Here is a 19,854-nt window from a genome sequence, read left to right on the forward strand (position 1 = left end):
AGATAACAGCCAAAGCTTACTACTACTTCTAGGAAAATTTCTGTAGGCCCAGAAGAGTACCAACCCTTTCTCACAGGAGATACACCTTCTGTCATCCTACTAGATTCTGCATTAACAGAGAAATCCCTGTTTCGTAGCAGAAGGAAGATCCTCCAAAGTGATCTTTGAAAGGGGTAAGGGTAGGCAACAATCTTATCCAGAAAGGATTTTACCTGTAGGATCCTCATCTCCATCTCCTTCTGGCTCTACCTCCCGTGTAATGGTACTTATTATGCGAAGCTCTGGGAAGAGGGAAACACCCTCAGAACTTTCAAACTCAGAAGCAGAGCGAGCAAAATGGTTGATGCCACTGAGACTGATTTTTGGTTCCTCTGGTTGCAAGACCATTACATACCCCTCCACAGAAGGAATGGAGATGCATGCCTCCTCATTGAAACATCTGTAAGATACAGAGGCAGTTTTGCACAGTCAAAGAGGTTATTCGAAGGGGAGGCACAATTACACAGAGTAAAGTTGCTATTACATAATTAAAACATGAAGAATCTCAATGATTTAATTGGTTTATATATATATATATAAAAAAAAAAACACTCTATCTGAGACCCAAGATAAATTCATCAACAGATTGGAAATATAGGTAAGAATTCCCCGCTAAGGGAATAACATTAGAAGTATTTGTTACTCACAGTTAACATTTTGCCCCATTTTCTATGCTATGACTACCAGCCACACACAATACCTGCAATAAAGGCTGCGATCCTGGGGATGGCCTCAAAGTAAACCCTTGCAATAATCAGTTCCCTATCTTAGGCATTTCTCGTTACATTTCAGGAAGAAAACARACCACTGATGTAGAAAATACTAGCCATAGCCATCAGTCACAGCAAGACCCTTCTGTGCATCACAGCTGAGATAAACTATCAGCAWACAGAGACATGTATTTCAGGATTAGGACATACTTGACAACACTGGTGATTTTAAGCCTCCGGATCCCAGGTGTTGGGAATTGGCGAGAATTCAAATAGGAAATGTGTTGCATGGCCTTATCAACTCTGTCAATATCATCTCCCTCTAAGGTCAGCGTTGATTGACTAGGGTTCATATGGATCTGAAACAATAGAGGAGAGAGAGAAAAAGAATATCCAAGTAGTAACATGACTGGCTAATTAAAACTAGACATTCAGCACTGCTTAGCCTGGTGAGTGCTAAGATAACCACATCAGTATTAAAAGTAATGAGGCCACCATTTACTGGCCTGATAATTCACAGTTTAACTTCCCTGCTCACATCCCTACTCTAGTCAAATATACTTAGTATTTCATTCTTCACGAAAAAAAAAATCTAGGTGCTTATCACAATGCTGATGTGCAGATTATACTAATATGAAAGAAAGACAACTAATATGTAAGAGAAAATTGGCTTTCTTCATACAACTTTGCTATTAAAAGAGATGTGCCAGTCAAGTCATTAAGCTGCTTGTTAAGAAACTCTACCTTTTATTAGACAACACTGCACAGCTAGTAAAACAGGAAGGCTTTGAAATATCAAGATTTCTCTTTAAGACTTAAAGATAATGAAGTAATTTTGACCCTCAAAGTCCACTAAGACCTTATCTATACACAGAAGACTTGCTAATTTTAATGGAATTTTTATATAAAATATCAGAACAGATTATCTTATTTTTATCTGGAAAACCCTTTCTAGCTCTAACAGCCAAACTTGTATCTATTACTAGGAAAGCAGTATACATGTTTTCTTTTATTCAAATGTAATTTTACCTTCATGCCTTTGCCAACACCATCAGCAATCTGTAAATCCAGTCCCTCTTTGCAAGTATACAGRCAATCTATCACTTTCTTGTTTTCTAATTTACCAGAACGAATCATCAAGCCTGCCAGATTGCCTCGGAAAAACTGGGCCATGTGGAGTTCACCACCTTCAATAAAGGGAGGAGGGAAAAAGTCTTTTAAAGGTCTTCACTATTTCTTGTATTTTTTACTTAAAAAAAAAGAACAACAAAAGAACAACACAAACAGAAACTAAATACCTCTTCTGGTGCCACAATGTATACACATGCAAGTTAGTTTTTATCCATTCTGAGTGTTAACCTTGTGATAACGTTCAAGCAAAAAGAAAGAATTAAGCAGTTCACCATGCATATGGCCTTCAAAACACAGATGTGTGGCCATCCTGAACTGTGTAACTGGGGCTAATGTTTCCATAACAAGTATTTCTTTTGCCCATACAGCGAGGTGGTGTTCTTAAGAAATGGAAGATAGAACCAATGAGATGATCTATGTAACCTCATGTTGAGAGTAACATCTCCTACCTGCTTGTCAGTTCTCTGTAAGATCAGCAATGTCTATCAGGATATAAGACAGTTTCAGTCCTCTAGATTTTAGTTATCTAAATCTAAACCAGTTATTTCTGGTTCTCTAGACTCAAAGAAGAGAAATAAACCTCACAAGGTGATTTAGCTCATCCCAAAAGGGATGTCTAAGATAAGAGAGGTTAATTCCTCTCCTCTGAAAGTATCTATTTCTCTGGACTAACTGAAGTGATTAGTTCAAATTTAGATCACTCATTTTTAAGACCTCTGAGTTAGGTAGGATGAATCCCAAACCAATATGCATATGAAGCCTTCTTCAGATTTTAATGATGGAATCATGATGATCACCTAGTCCACCTGTCTAAATTAACGTGAGCCACAGAACACTACCCAGAAATTCGTAGTTCAAATTCATCACTTCTTAAGTCAACAAATTCTTAGAAATATGTCTAAGCGTGTTTAAGTGATTCTAAGGAATGGCCTTTATAACTTAATAAAAGTTTTCAGTAGTTAATTATCCTGTTAAAAATCATACAATTTGCAGCTTAGATTTGTACAGCTCCAACTTCTAGCCCCTGGATTGTGTTATATCTTTGTCAGCTTGGAACATGATCTATAGCTATAATCTCTTCTTAATTATTTCTAGAACATTTTAGGAAATCTTAAACTTTACAGAAAGAATACATACCCTAAATGTATTGCTTGAGAAATATACAGTATTTCAAAACGTCTCAGTTTAAGCCACAAAATTCACCGAATCATCACTAAAACTGTCTAGAAAAATGAAACTCTATAGCACCAACCAACCTGGAATACCTGGAGTCAAAGGTTTTATACCCATCCACTGTAATTAGAATTTTATACCAGCTTCTGATCAAGTTAGTAACCGCTGTAAATTGCAGGTCTGTATCTGAGTTACATCTGAGCAAACTAATCATACTTTAAAATTGGTCTTGCTTTGCGGAGCTGGACTACCTGACTTCCAGAGGTCCCTCACAACCTCTTCAATAATTCCATGATACGCATACACCTATATGTAGGACAAAGTGCATTTATGTTTCAATAAAAACTGTATCTAAGAAACTGTAGCTAGTATTTTGCGTTACCAACCTATTTTACACCACTTCACTGCAATCACAATGGTTGTAAATTTGTACATGGATGTGCATTTTGAGTGGAACAGAAAATAATCAGCTGGTGAAGCACTGGAAATAAAAGCACAATGAAGAAACAAGCCCAGGAGCAGATTATGTGAAGGTCAATGGCCCAAATGCAATGCCTGCATTTCATGCTATGTGTGAGATGAAGCAATGTTTTGGCTTAAAAATGAAATAAAAAACAGTAGGGATAAAACTCCAGCAACCTGCAGGGGTCTCAGGCACAGTTTCATTGTCATTTTCATTTCCCGTATACTCTGTAGAAAAGCAAGACAAAGAAAAGGGCAATAGGGAAGGGACTAAGTAGTTAAGAATTGGCAAATTTTCTCTTACATCACAGAAAAAATATACATAGCAATATTTCCTCCAAAAAAGTCTCCACCCAGCTTCTCAAGGATTATGAGCTCTTCAAAACACTAATAGCTGCAAATCAGGGAAGAAACGCTACTGTGTTGTTACAAGGACATAACATTCACGACGAGACAATCCTGAGGAGCCCTCTATGCAAGCTGCAGTAAAAACAGTCACACTGGATAATATTTACAGATACCTAATCTCACATAAACCACAGTTAGTAGTGAGATTATCTATCAACTGGCATATTTTATTATCTCTTCTTCCAACTAATATTATCTCCTCTTCAACTACTAAAGTGTAAATTAAGGTATGATACAACCTATATCAGTAGATCACCAAAAGGTATTAAAAATTTATCAAAAGGTGCCATCAGTGACACAGATTTCCTTTCAAATTAACGGTACCATATACAGTAAAGCAGTCAATGTATCAAATGGAAGTTTCCAAAGAAAAAAACAACATCTTCTAATCTTTTTTAAAGAAATATTAAAAAGACACTTTTTCAGAAGCATAACACTTCTCCATGCCTAGGAATGAACTGCATATATATCTTAGGGCAGCCCAATTTATTTAAAAAAAATCTTGGTAGGACAAAGACAATGTCCTTAAGCACTAACTTCACCCCTGACATACAGATACTTTTTCGTGTGTTCTAATTCTCTAAACTAATAACAAAAAAGTCATGCTGCCAGTGGAATTTCTTGAAAGCTAAAGCCTAAAGTTCTTGTTATTCCAGAAATTTAATATCCCTATCTCAGTGCTGTTATTAAAAGGAAAATTCACATAAGAAGAAATTTAAGAATTATATTATGGTGCCAATGACCCTCACTGTAAGGAATTACTGTGCATGACGAAGGAAGCACAGGAATTCACAAACTAGACGGATATGCTTTGGTTAGGACACAGCACATATAGAAGCCATAACACAATCGATACACCTAGCTAGAATATAGTTTCCAAGCTGCACTTCCTTGAAAACCAGCCACAATAGGTTATTTTTGAGCTAGAACAGATAGCTTCAAAGTYATATACAGAATAAGAGACCAATTACAGAGAAAATAAGTAATTTAAAGGAAGCAACAACAGAATGAATTTAGCACTGAAATAACATTAATACTGAAAGGTAGTGAACTAATTACAAAACAGTAATTTGGGGAAAGAGGATATTTTGATAATTTGACATTCATTCACATTTCAAAACCTTAAATCTCAAAGAAAAAAGAGACACTATAAAAAACTGCTAATTTCATGAAATTACTGCAAAGCTTTTCATTTATCATTCATTCACAAGCTACTTCTATGTATTATTCCAGACTGCAACTATCATCTATATTCTGAACAATAATGAAACATGAGTGATTTAACACTGTTCTTTCTCTGACCAAAATGATCAGCTATTTACAGTAATTTAGTTTTAAATTAAGATGTAATTTAACCAGTGAGCAAAACATTCCAGTTTATGACCATGATGTAACAGCTTCGTTACTGAGCTCCTTGGTAATGCTCCCTGTTCTGATGCATCCTTCTCCATTTTCTCAAGCTTTACAGAGCTGTCTTCACTAGTATTAGAGAGTACAAACAGCTTTTACAGCTTGCATAAAACTGTATGTTAAGCTATAGTCTGCATATATTAATGTAGATGCTTTCTATGTTTATTTTTATAAGCACAAATGGTAAAATATCCAAGAAACAGCATCATTTTTGCTTAGCTGAATTCTCTGTTGGTCATGCTTCCATTTATGAGAACACTTTTCCTAAAATATCCTTTTCAACCTACTTGAAATTAATGTTCTATACAGTAACCTAAAGCATAAGATGTACTCTTACAACTGTTATTAAAAATAAGCTGTCTATAGTCCCATGCTTATCACAAAAATCACTTTGATGGAATGTTGCTTGGTGAGTAGTTTGGTATTTCGTACACACCTGTGACCAATAAGCAAAAAAACACTCAAGAAAAAAAATGACTAAGAGAAGAAATATGTGATATTAGCCAGGAGCAGAAATAACATGCAAACAATTTAACAAGTTATTTGCACTAAAAAGATTAGCTATACTTAGAAGTATAGCTACTTCTAAGCTATGTACTTCTAAGCTTTCTCATTAAAAAAAAAGAATTAGAAGTCGTAAAATTGTAAATATTTACCTTGCCAGCACGCTCCAACTACTAGCTGAGTTTCTATCTTTGAAGGATGAAGTGGGTAATCTTCAGTCACTGGGAAAGGATCATAGGAAACACCATCTACATAAAGCGTTACTGTTGGAAATTCAACATTGAGCACATAATGATGCCACTCTTTGTCACACACCTGAATAAAGAAAGTTTTTAAAGTTCTATTTTAATTGTTTAAAAATTTGCAATCAAATAAACATATCTGACACATATGCTGTGTATATATACATGCACACATATATACAAACTATAAACTTATATAAATGTTTTGTTTCACACATATGGAACACATCTGAAAGAAGCAAAGCAACTGTTGAACATGTTTATCCTTTTAAAGACCATAAATTGTTTCTTTTCTTCTATTGCCAATAAAGGAAGCTACATGTATTTCTGTTCCTTTACCTTTATAAGATCTAAATAATAACAGTATATATATAAATCAGAAAATACATGTCTGCAACCACAGATCACATTTGGAAATACTATTATTATGCAACACTATTTGAGAAATGATCCATCTTTGCTGAGAGAAACTGTTTAGAGCAAAACATGGCCATTTTCAATATAACAAGGCGCTCCATGACAAAATTAGTTACAGTGCAAGCTGATTAGTTTTTGAAAAGCAATGATCTTTCCATATGTACGTACATGGGAATTTTACCATCAAAACAGTATACATTGCTTTGTACAAAAACCAGCAGAATACAGGTAGTTACATTAGTATGTTACTCATTGCTTAAATAATTGGTAAACAGACCTGTAATAGTAATTTGAAGCAACTAAAAGAACCTTTTATAAGTGACAGCTATGCATGGTTATTTTGTCACTCAGATCCAGTGGTCTGGGAAAACACAAAATATTTAGTCCATTCTATCTCATTCTTCATGATCATAAATGTCATGAATTCATAGAAATAACTGAGTTTTGCATATCTGAGTAAGACCAAAGTAAGTATTAGCTTTTATAGCCTTTTCTTTCATAAACTAAAATAATGAAAAACAAATGAACTGAGAGAATACAGACAGACAGTTCTTCTCTATGCCTGCTTCAAAATTCTCTTAAATAGAGAGCAGAAAGTACCTGCATCCCTCAGAGGCCTATTACTCTATTCTTGTGGAGTAAATGTCTAATTAATCAAACTGACTCACCACTATTTACAGTATCTGCGGCTACACCTGACAAGGTACAAAATGCCACAAATTTTATTTCAATGTGAAGAAGGATTTAAAAGTTTTTCTGTTATCCTATACTCAAATAAGTCATATGCTCACAAGTACTAACTGCTATAAACAAAATGGAATACTTTCATTTTTCCATATGCACTACCTTATATTGTATTTAGTGAAGATAACAGACATTACATCTAAAGACTGCCACTTTATTTTCATGCCTAAATCCATATTTTCCATCCTTCAAGACAATTACAAGGTCTTTACTCCGTAAGTATCCCATTGGGTTTGAAGGCAACTGAAGGAGTAAGTTCAATTAAAGATTAATAGAGATAACTGAATATATCTCTGACATTTGATAACAAAAAAAATAAACAATGCTCTGTTCTATAAAACACAGTACCAGAAGTTTAGAGATGCAAAAATATTTATTAATAGGTATATCATCAGGCAGTTCAGGCTTCAGTGGTCCTTACTGCATTCTGACATCCTAGCAACTGTTTCTCCAAACTTACTTGGTTTAGTTTCCAATGAAATTCAGCAGGCTTGTATGTTTTTYCCTCCGAAGGATCTTGGCGAAAGAGGAAAACAAGTCGGCAGTTGTGTACGTAGAGAGCGTAGTGGTGCCGGTTCATATCTGCACAAGAATTTTAATTCATATTATTCTTTTCTGTAAAACTTTAAAACTCCACAAAATACACTTCTTCATGTTGTGAAATTCTGTATGTAAATCCACAAGTAGTTAACAGGAAGAAACAAATACAGAAGCAGATCAAGTATGTTAAGAGGAATGGGAAACATTCATAGAAGTAGGTAGAACAGATGTTCTTGAACAGCCAAGGAATAATATTGGTAACAGCACAATCAATAGACATATCTCTGTTTCCAAATCCAATCTGAACCCAGGACTAGGACTTAAGACTCAGAAATAGGAATCTATCAGCAGGAGAGAAAGAAAAGGAACTCTGTTTGCAGACAGAAAGGATCTTTTGTTATGAATGAGYGGACTTGTAACTCATTTAATTACTGTTTTAGAACATATATAAATGATAGCAGGTGGACATGATTCTGTAGTATTAAACTGGGTAACCCTAGCTCTAAAGAACCTAACATTTAAAATAAACACAAAGCTGAGATGCTGAAGTAAAAATAAGAAAGAGACATTCAGACTTCTTCATCCATACCATGGCATAGGTAAGTCAAGAAAGGAAGGGAAAAAAAAAGTGAAAAAAACACATTAATCTTTCAGAGTAACAGCATTAAATCTAACCTTGTTCCTCCCGTCCCATATATTCACAATCAGCTCCCCTCAAAAAACTACTTCTAGTGCTTCAGTATTTCATTGATATATTATCCAACAAAGGCCAATGATATTTATAGCACTAGAAATTAAAATACTTTAAACCAGGAATAATTGTATTTAAATTTGCCTTTTTTCCTCCAATTCACTTGAATCCAAAGTTTTGGGTTTTGAGTAATAGGAATGGTCGAAGGTAGGGAAGAAAGGTGAAATCTTGTTCCTCTTCTGAGAATTAACGCATGAAAAAATGATAGCCAGCTTTCTCCTCTTCAAAGAAATGTCTTTACACTATTACAGATACTATTAAGCTTTTCTTATTTTTTTAATCAAATCTAATTAAGTTAACGATGAGGGCTACTGTGTTTCATCTGTATTCAGCCTGGTTTCATTTGAAAAACCTAGCTGTGTTTTAGCCAAAATTTCTTTCTAATACTTGGAGCAAAGCTACTGGTCCAGACAAAGATAAAAATTCTACCTCATTAGACAGTAATTACGGAAACAGGGTAATCAGATTTCCTTTTTTATTTTTTTAATCAACATCATCTTCAAAATGACTGTCTGCGGCATCCACACAGACTGAAACCATTCACAGAATGAGAAAAATTTCACCACTGGAGAGAGAGAAATTATTTCCTCCTAGGGAAAAAAAAGATCTAGTAGCGAACACTATCATTAAACCTGATGCATGTATCATAATGACTTTAGGTAGTATCAAGAATAACATTGTCCTTTGAGTTGCACAAAACGGACTGCATTATCAGAATAAATAATCTACCACAATGAAAAGAAACGCATTATGTATATTGAAATAGAGTTAAAACAAACAATATGTCTGCCTAACCTAAACTGAAGCTAAACAATCAAAGGGCATGTCTCCAAAGGTAAACACAATAAAAAGTGACTTTGGCACTCCACTTCCTTTCGCATCCAAGAAAAACCTATATGCTGCCAGAGTATATAGCAAAAAAAAAANGAGAGAGAGAGAGAGACCTCAAAAATTAGACTCTTCAAATTGATGATTACTTATAAATATAAGTAATGACAAATAGAATGACAAACCTGTCTTGTCTGAATTGCAGAGAATTGTCTCTTTCTCTTTGGTTCCAGGCCCATGTCTCATCCATACTGAAATCATGAAGGGCTCTTTCAGATTGACTGTGACAACACCATCGGGAATCTTCACAGCTTGTGTACCATTAAATTCAAAGACTTGGTCACTGTCATGACCATTATCTGTAGGAAGTCCTATTGTCCAGTTAGCAGCACTACTTGGAGGGGGAAGTAGTTCAGCTGTGCCAGAAGAAGCACCTACAATAAAAACACTCAAATGAAAAAAGAGACAGAAACTAAAAAATTACAGCTTCTTTCAAATCAAACTATTTATTTGTCTGAATGTTCATTTTTCTGTACTAACTGCTAAGATTATGCCCTACTACTGTGCATCAAGTAATTGTACTTTTGAATATGCTGGCATTAACACTAGACACATCTAAGATGATGATGTCTTCCATAAATTTAACTGCTTGGCAGGTAACAAACCTAATTAAAAATGTTTTGCTTACTACCTTTACAGATGTAGAGCTTTGTTTTTGTCTTCATCTCAGAAACCATTATATTAAAGGCACTTGTCTCAGGCCCATACTAGTCGTAAGGCCCATATCCATCCAGCTGAAGCTGTGTAAGACACTCACTCAGAAACTAAATATTCTCTCCCAGATCACTACGACGATATCATTGCCAGGAGAAATGATACTCTCAGCAGGAGCTCAGCTTGCTGCTTTCCCCTCCTTCAAGCCTGAAATATCAGCATCAAAGTGACATAACTATTGGAATAGCTTGGGATCTCCCTGGGTTTCTAGGGGTGCACAGAAGTCATACTTCCCACTAACTTCAATTGAAATTGAAGATATTATACACCAGAGATAATTTGGCCTGTTATCTCAGCTCCTCCATTTTACCATTCATAAACTTTTCACAAGCCCTTTAACTTCAAAATAAATGGATACCAAGATGATATTTATTCCCAGGGCAGATACAGCTTAAATATATCTATGCAATGTTTTCTCTGAACCATATTTTCTTGAATTTCTCATCTAATTTTTCCACCATGGGGTTCTTCTACGGCATCCTTTTTATCAATCATGCCTATGGAAAAACAGAGAAGCTATGCTCTTCTGCATATGTAACATGCTTTCAGTTCTTGAACACAAATTTCAAGTCAGAGAATTTATTACTCTATTTAAGCTCGTAGAGAGACAGAGGAAGAAGATTCTTCATTGCATTTGAAAACTACTTTAAAACATCACCTTCAGCTGGTTTCATGTTTTTATTGTCTACAAGGCAAAAAGTTGGGGAAAATAGCATGCAAATAAAAAAAATGACCATCCGCTGATTTGCATTGTAATGCAATATTTTACAAAAGATAAATAAGAGAGACCAGTTTATTCTAACAAAGCATTCTTACCACAGAGTCTGTGAATGGACTTCTCAGAGTAGGTGTCTCTGTCACAGCCTTTGCCAATATGGTTGGTTTCTAGTTCAACTGTTGCTTGAATGGAGGTTATTGGCTCATCACAAGTCTCTAAATGCATACTGGGGAATAGAGCTAGAGAACCAGTACCAGGCTCATATTCTATTCTTTTGCTCCAACCTGCATATTTATCCAAAGAAATAAAAACATTAAAAATCTCTTGTGTTTAATTTAAGTAAGGAATTGGCAATTACTAAAAGTAGTTAGGAAATAGATCAAACTAACCTTGCCAGCCAGGCTTGCATGTAGGCTTAATGCTAATTTTAACCAACACATCCTCAGCAGCTCTCTTCTTCCCACAGTCATATGCTGTTACTGTGAGTTTATACTGATGCTCTTTGCCATAGTTTAACTTTTCTGTGTTTTTTATATAACCTGAAAAAATACAGTGATAATTATCAGTGAATATCTGTTTATTTCTCAAGCTGACTGCTGCATTAAATGCAGAGGTATCATACAAGTATTTCATAGAGGCACTTTCACACCGACTTGAATTAGCCCTTTGTTATTTGATGCTAGGCATCAAAGCAAGATCCTTACAAATTTTGTAAATCCAGAAGATTAGCACAAATACACGGAACAGTAGGTGTATTTCTATCAGTCCATAAATAGTGTGCTATGTTACTTAAATGAAATTGTTCATAGGTGACAAGTAGCAAATAATTCGTTTAACATGTGCTGAGGRTCCATTGGCAGCATGGACCCCCACTTCCCTGAATCAAAGTAAAGGCCATTAAAAACTGTCTTGCTTTAATCAATCAGCTTCCTTGGACCCCTAAAAGTAGTCTGTAGATTTTGAAAGGTCCAAAAATCAGAGGCTGAAAGGAAATGACTTATACAAAGCACTGCACTTCAGATCCAATATCCATAACGGTGTAATTTCCAGAGCCACRTATGAGCATCTCAAATATGAAAAGCACACATATGAAATCCCATTTTTGAAAGCTAATTAGCAAGACCAATCCCAATATATATAAAAAAGAAGAAAAATTGTAAGAGCTGATTTAGAACATAACACAAGTATCATTTTTATTTTGAAAAGCATTTTATAAGAAACTAAGAACATGCAGCAAACAACCTACTCCTTACATTACTAGATAGCACAGAGTRTTGGCATTGAAAAACAAGTTATTTTTCACTATAAATTCAAACTGCTAAAAAGAACAAGTCCATTCAACCATACTGTAGAAAAGGATTAAAATAGGTTATTTTGGTTTTATGCTGACCAGTTTGAAATACTGTTCTTAAGGCAGTAGTGTTTCACACTGCATTTCTCACCCTAGTCTTACCGTCTTTATCAATAGCGAAAGGAACATCTGGAGTTACAATTTCATAGGTGCAGATCTGGCTGAACTGAGGTGAACAATCTGCATCCACTGCTTCCACTTTCAGGATGCTGTCATACCTTTTCCCTTCAATAACTGTTGCCTTGTAGGACTTCTCTTTGAATACAGGAGCATACTCATTAACATCATTTACCTGAATATGTACTGTTGCTCTGGAAGAAAGACAGAAAAGTGAGTTTTCTTTATATTGCAGAACACCCATTCAGGCAAAGAATTTGAAAAAAAGCTCACTCTTTTATAGATGAAGCTATTCAGAATTTAAGCTCCCTGAAGGAAGTAGCCACTAAYACAACCAACGTTCTCAATTAACTTAACTAGGAAAGCAGTGTCCCAATATGTTACTATATAATTCCATAAAGTTCCTGGTTATTGTTTACTGTTGCTGTTTACTTGCAACTAAAACTTAAAACTTAGTATTGTAACTGTTAAATTATTGCCATTTTACAGAAATGCAACAAAATACATCTGTGACAAAATAGGCCTTTAGCTCTGTTATAAAAGTACAGTCCCTTCAATTCTTTTCTGCAATCAGATTATTTGATATAAACACTCAATGTTAAATTTCATGTGAACAGGAATGATAGTGAAGACTAGTTTTAGACAGAGAGCTCAGTCAAATGCATTTTATTAGCTTTCTTTTGGCAATAACATATTGAGTTAAGTCACTCAAAACTGGCTTATTCCTTGGATGAGAGATCAAAGGATCTAAATAGAACAATCACAGAAGCAGAAGGTGCACTTTAAAACATTATATAGCAAACTAAATAACCATAAACAGATTAGGTCTTGAATTCCTTCCTTTTGTACTTGTCACAGATTTATGGTATACACAGGATAGGTAAATAAGCAGATTCTGTCACTGACGAAAAAGAAAAGGTGAATAATGAAAAGCATTTTGAATGCAAACTAATAAAATATTCAATCACTGCAGTTTTTCCATAAAGGCAAAGATTCTAATGCTTCAATCAAAAAAATCTTCAAGGTTTTATTTTATCCTAGATGTCCAATAAATGCCGTGAAAAAGATTTTCTGTGCTAGARTTCATATTCCTGACTTAAGGAACTATATGCCAAGATGGCTAAAAGCCACAAGATACATAAAACAGCCAGCCATGGGGCATGGAAATTTCAAAGGTGTTTTATAGGTGCAGCTCTTGAAATCCTAGCATTTTGCTGTGTGAAAAGAGTTGTAGGGAAGGGTGCTGGGTCCCAGAGCAACACTGTAATGTTGGTTCCATGAACTGCTGCTGTCTTGGTCCATTACATAGCCACAAATTTGGATTACCCTAACATACTTCAGTTTAAACCTGCGTATGATGCAATGCTATCATGGAAGCCATACTTGGATAGCTCAGAAGGACCAAAGATTGGCCAACTGTGCACTAGATAATTTAAGACTTTAAGATTCATGCACTTTGGTCAGGTGACTGCAACAAGGTGTTTCTGAACACTACTGAAGAGGTCTCAAAGCTGCCTTTTTCTTACAAACACTGCCAATTCCATTTGTGTTACCTTCTATCTACCTTACAGTATTTGGAAGCAACAGCATTTCATACTGATATGTTTGCTACTGGATCCATCAGAAGAAAGTTTGTATGTCAATTAACCTACAATGCATAGAAAAGACGTAGTTAAGTTCTAAAGTGTAGAGAAGGAACTGTATGAAATCAAGCTGAAGAATATAATTCTGGCCAACTCAACAAGATGCTTGTTGCTATCCTTCTCTTTGAATTCTTTCTTCAAAAGTCAAACTGAATACAGCAGGTTTATGGGCCTACCTATTTTCCAGCAGTGTATCCCCTAAGGAAATACATCTCTGCTGCCCTTTTCAGGCATACAGCTAATAGAGTAACAAGTTTGTATTAGTCATCAAGATGACTGCCACTAGCAGTCTTTCTTATATCCTCCTTTGCTTAGCACAACCGGTAACCTTCCACATGCACTGCAGATGTTTTTGCCAGGGTGTTACACAGTTATTTCTCAAATGAGTTTTCTAGAAAAACATTGTGGTTTTTCCTTTTGACATAGATCAGCTAAAGATTGCTTTGTTCCCGTCCTTTAATCTAGGCAGGGAGGAATCCTATGCTACTGATCTTGCTTTTTTTGGTGAGGTTGCCCAGGAATAAGCTTTTCCATTTTGTCAAGCTTAATACAATGACTTCTTGAGTTGGTTTTAGAAACTGAATTCTGAAACGTTTTACCAAGCAAAATTTTTAGCAATTCRCACCAGATTTAAACTACCTCAGTAGATTTTCTGCCTCTATTTCACACTATTACATTTTCTAATGTAAATTCAGAGAAAACAAGGGATAAAGCAGTAACATCTAGAATGTAATTAAAGACATATCACAACAGCTCATTTCCATTTTGCTGCTATTTATTTTATATGAAAGCCTTTCAGTACTAACACTTGGTTTACATTCACTCTACATCTGCAGACTATAAATTGCCATGTGCAAGAGACCACTTGAAACCAAACTTCCCCACAGCCAACCACAGATTTACTTACTTGTGGGATTTTTTTGCATTTGCTCCATCTGGTCCTTTTCCACAGTCATAGGCCTGTATGGTGAATGTGTAGTCCTTCTGCAGTTCACAGTCAAGCTTTTCTTTAGAGCGTATTATTCCCTCACCAGTGGATTTATCCACTACCACTGCTTCAAAGGGGATATTTTGCCCATGAATTTTAAATCCACAAATCTCACCTAGAGATTCAAAGTAACAGAGGTTAGAACTGGTCAAAACCACTACATATTTTTTTAAATATTTTGCAGCCAAGGGTTTGTGAGGGTCTGTGGACAAAGCAAGAGYATTGTGCTTTAAAATGGGCAAATTCTGGGAACTTTAGTAAAAAGAAGCATACATCTGCCTTCCAAGCAACTTGTTTACTTTGCATCCATTCATGCAGGAATATAAAATAGAAAGAGAAATGTAGACAGGCATTTCACAGGAGTACTTGAGATAACTCTAGGGTAAGAGTAGATCTTATATGAGAGCATACAGCCAAGGCCACTGGTAGTATCTTCTATGCCAAGCTACTGGGAATAGCTGGGCAGCTTGTTTATTTTGACCAGAGCAAAAGGTTAAAATGCACAGTTACAAGTCAAGAGATGAAAAAGCTTCAAGTAAAGGTTCAGCACCATAATTACAGAAATTCTGTCAACAGATCAAAGAACAAAGTCTTCCTGTGCAATGTACCTGGCTAAAATTAGGGAATCAAAATAAACTACTGAATGAGAATGGTAGAAATACCAACTTCTCAGGCATCCATTTCAACAACTATCTAATAATGCAGTCCAAAAATATTAGTCAAGGAAGCTCTCATATGGAATGATTTATTAGGCTTTCATTTCTATTCAAATGCTTCATTCTAACAAACCTGAATGAGGAGTCTCTAGAACATCATTTTAAAATGCATCTAAGGCCAAGACTGGACTACAAAACACCTTGCTGGCATAGGTAGCTCAATCTGTCAGCCTGTAATGAGCAGTGAGCCTCTGCTGACCTAGCTGTGCTAACAAACACCATGCAATGAACTCTGTTTGATCAGCTACACTGTGTTTTTACCTGTATAAGTTGTTCTTTTTTTTTTGAAGGTGATTTTCTTATACTAGTATAGAATGTTCTTTTGCTACTATAACTACAATGGTATCATACCAAAAATGTGCTCCTACTGTAAATATAGTCTAGGGCTATTTAAAAATACATATGATTCAGATTTTAAGATCAACAATGTACTCAATATAATAATGTACCCAAGTATAACAACATACTCAAGTACATACTCAAGCAAGCATACTGCAGGGAAGGTGCTATAATGCTTTGGCAGTTAATATTAYTTTACTTTATAAAGCATACATAAAAACTTAAGATGTCCCAAAGAAGTAAGCTATCAGTGAAAGCATCAGAAAATGCTAGTTTTCCCCCAAAACTACTTATAGTGTCCATGCAATATAAAACAATCCCAAATGGTTCAAATGGATGTCTGATTTACAGATATTTCTAACCAAGGGTTTGGTTACATAAAAATTTTTATCAATATATTTTAAAATAGAAAAAAACAGGTAGAATAAATGGGACAAAAGAACATGACAGGATCTTCTGTTTAAGTGCTGATTCCCCATTTCATAACCAAAGTTAGTGGGTTAATATTCATAAAAGGGATAGAAAGAACCCTTTATCACCTTCTTTGGTGACTGTCACCTCAAAACTCTCTAAAGGGAGAAAAGATAAACCCAAGTCAGTATTACAGGAAAGGCTGAAAGGGAGCAAATAAGGAAAAGGCAAAGATGCAGACATTACACAGAAAAGCTTTGGATAAATTGTATTTAAAAATTCTGGTGGTGAATTACTGTAACTGTTATAATCCTAGACTTTCAGTTATTTTAAATCTGATTTAACCTTTTATCTCCAGGTTGTCATTTGTAGACTTTTGAAGTACAGTATTCAAATCTTTAAATTTAACAAAAAAACTTTTTTTTTTTGATAAAATACTGTATAACAAGTGCTAAATCAGAAGATATTTTTGAACTTCCATGCCGTTGAAAAACTATCCACAGAACAGAATTTTCACAAGAACTTATATCTACTGGTCTCCCCATTTAAGGAACATGTTAAACAAATTTTTACCTTTTACTGTGGTTCACAGCAGAACCACGTTTCTAAAATTAAGAAACTACATATTCCCCTTCTGAGGTACAGAAAAAAAAAWTTTTGAAACAGTGATTGGATTTTTCTATTTACAAATAAAATTTTACTGGTCTATGTTGCATATAGACCAGTGAATATATGCACCTAGCATTTGCAAAACTTAAATTCTATATCAAACTTCACTTGACAGTATTGTCATAATCCATAATTAAAAATATACATGTTAAATTACAATCCTAACGAACATTAACGCTTTATCTTAAATGGGGGGCAGGGAGGAAAGGCTGTATATTTTCCTAGCAGCATTATTTCTTTTCCAGATTAAATAAAAAAACTTCTTACATCTTCTACTCTGCTGCTGAAAGATCAGAATGCTGGACACAGAGATTCAGGTACCCCAATACAGTCATCTGCTACTATTGTAGATGCCCTCTGGTAGCCTGTTGTGCCCTCTTCAGTGTCTCCTAAAGAGTACAGGCCTTCTCAGTGTCCTGGATCATATCTTCCACCCTCATGAGGAGATCTCATAAACAACAGGGTTTTAAATGGTAGCTGATGTCTTTGTTGAAGCACTTGGAAAGCTTTCTCCATTTTAATGGAAAGACAGTCAACCTTGTTCTTTACCCCTCTGGAAATTATATTATTTCCTAGGGGGTGAAGAACATGGTTGGCTGTCTTTAGTCATTAAGTTACAACATCGTTAAAATCTCAAACTACCACCTTTTACATATCACTTATCAGTTATTTTTTTCCCCAATTACCATTATCTTTGACCTGAATTGCACTAAAACAAAGCAGACTTGTACCCTGAAAACATTCCCAGTAGATTTCCTGTCAGTTCTCGCATTTTTCAATAAACATGTAGTAACGCAGYTGTTCAAATCTCCATTCTATAGTGGCTTTAAAAAGAGATGAGGCACTAAAAGTTATGGAGAAATATTTTGTTCAAAAATAAAAGGCAAACTTCCAATTCAATACTGAAGCACAAATATATTCAGTGAAAAATACCTTATAATGGACCATTATTAAACAGCAGCCCTTCATTTTAAAAGAAGCCAGTTTCTGAAATAGCTCTTACAAAAGTTCTCCCTGAAACCCACTTAAGGTAATCCCCAGGTTTATAATTAGTTSTTTATTTCAATGTACTAAGTATACTGCCTATTATGGCATCCACTTAATTTATTCTGGTATATTTTAACATAAGATATAAATATGAACCTGGATTTTAATGTTTCAGTAACAGGATAATACATGAAWATCTTACACTACTTAAATTCCTGGCTGACACCACTGAACACCCAGAATTGACATGCCAGCTGCAGACTTTTAAATTGTCCACATCTCTCRTTCCTTTATATCCACCTTCCTGCCCCCTTCCAACAACTCTAACATTGAGTCAAGCACTGGGTGTGAAACATTAAGATTACAGAGAGAAATGTACAGAGAACACTGAAGCATAAATCCTGATAACAGAGGGAGGAGGGAAAAGTTTATTAATATGGCAATTWTCTATTTGGGAGAAGGGGGGAACAGTTTAAAAGCTGATCAGTTCTTCATTATCCAAAGTGACCTCTAACTCTGGCATCAACACCAGCCTTGGCTGCAATAAAGTTCTGTAATTATATTCTTGGCTCACAAGCATAAGACACAAATAATTTCTCTGATAAATATCCATGTGTCTCCAGATGCTTCTTAAAGCATTAAAGCTTCTGTTCAAGATGCATTATAGCTCAGTTCCTGCCAGATGCTTCTCAGAACAACAATTGACCTGGTACAATCATATTTTCCATTTCACATTAGTGAAAAGTATTTTTACTATTACACAGACAAGCACTCATGACTAAAAAAGTTACAGTGCATAAAAACTACGACGTTACCTATGATAAAACTGCTCTAAATAAGAAAAAGCACAGTTCCCAAACAGGCCTTTTAAGTCACATTAACTCCCTTCTTCAGTGTCTCTACCATGAAAAGAAGCAAAAAGGAATAATTTAATTCTCTAAAGTACCAAATATTTCAAAAATTAAAGCTCTCCCTCCTCTCTCCAAAATATATTAGATATTGTTGCAGAGCTGTTTCAAGGCAGATAAGACAATTTACAGATGAGTATTCCCACATATGGATGATATTCACTTTCATCTCAGTTATGAAATGCACATATTTATACAGTAAAGAAGCCATTACAGTGGCTTTCATACGATTATAGAGTTCTTCCTAGTGATTTTTTTCATTGCCRTAAAGTAAGCTTAGTCCCAATACCATTTGGTGGCAAGTATGCTCCCTAAGGTGTCATGCTATGTCACAGAAGCACATTGCTTTTTCTCATTTCATTCTGAAGCTTGGAATCACTACCAAAATAAATTTCTACCACTTCTACTCCTAGAAGAGAAACAAGTTCAATCTGTAAATTAGCTTATATTTGATATACTGTAATTTGTTCAGCTACATAAAATGTAACCTGGATAGAACTTCGCAGCACTCTGACTCAGCAATACTTACAGCTGAAAAAAAAATCATTTTAAAGATAACATAGGTTTGTGCAGCTAGATTAGCCAGAAAACATAGCAATCCTGTCTCCTTGAAGCATTTTGCATTTCAGTAATTTCCCCTTCCTACTATAGCACAATGAAATGACACTGAGGATTTGTGGTAGTACTTTGGGGATTTTGCGCTATCCCACTGCATTTCACTCCACAAAAACAGAGCAAGTATATCATCCCAACTCTGGCCAAGCAGTATTCTCTCTGAGAAACTCATCCAGGAAAGCCTGCTATTACAATGTGTTTAGAATGTCTTCTAAAACAAGTATTTCTTAGCACCATACAAAACTGAGTGCTTATTAAA

The 19,854-nt window shown here is 35.2% G+C and overlaps 1 protein-coding gene across 1 annotated transcript in view; it reads right to left on the bottom strand.

The window, feature by feature from the left end:
• The window catches only part of CLSTN1 (calsyntenin 1), a 59,765-nt gene that overhangs the window by 7,019 nt on the left and 32,892 nt on the right, over positions 1–19,854 (bottom strand). Inside the window, exons 4-15 of the mRNA XM_085298907.1 lie at positions 16,545–16,574; positions 14,870–15,065; positions 12,305–12,513; positions 11,241–11,390; positions 10,950–11,135; positions 9,545–9,793; positions 7,701–7,822; positions 5,990–6,152; positions 3,693–3,743; positions 1,779–1,936; positions 960–1,108; positions 213–439 (exon numbers count right to left, since the gene is read on the bottom strand). Of these exons, the coding sequence (XP_085155033.1) occupies positions 213–439; positions 960–1,108; positions 1,779–1,936; positions 3,693–3,743; positions 5,990–6,152; positions 7,701–7,822; positions 9,545–9,793; positions 10,950–11,135; positions 11,241–11,390; positions 12,305–12,513; positions 14,870–15,065; positions 16,545–16,574 (1,890 nt within the window). The remainder of the gene's footprint in view (positions 1–212; positions 440–959; positions 1,109–1,778; positions 1,937–3,692; positions 3,744–5,989; positions 6,153–7,700; positions 7,823–9,544; positions 9,794–10,949; positions 11,136–11,240; positions 11,391–12,304; positions 12,514–14,869; positions 15,066–16,544; positions 16,575–19,854) is intronic.

The sequence above is a fragment of the Rhea americana genome, unplaced genomic scaffold (genome assembly GCF_003343005.1).
Source record: "Rhea americana isolate MKP2758 unplaced genomic scaffold, rheAme1 scaffold_143, whole genome shotgun sequence".
NCBI lineage: Eukaryota > Metazoa > Chordata > Aves > Rheiformes > Rheidae > Rhea > Rhea americana.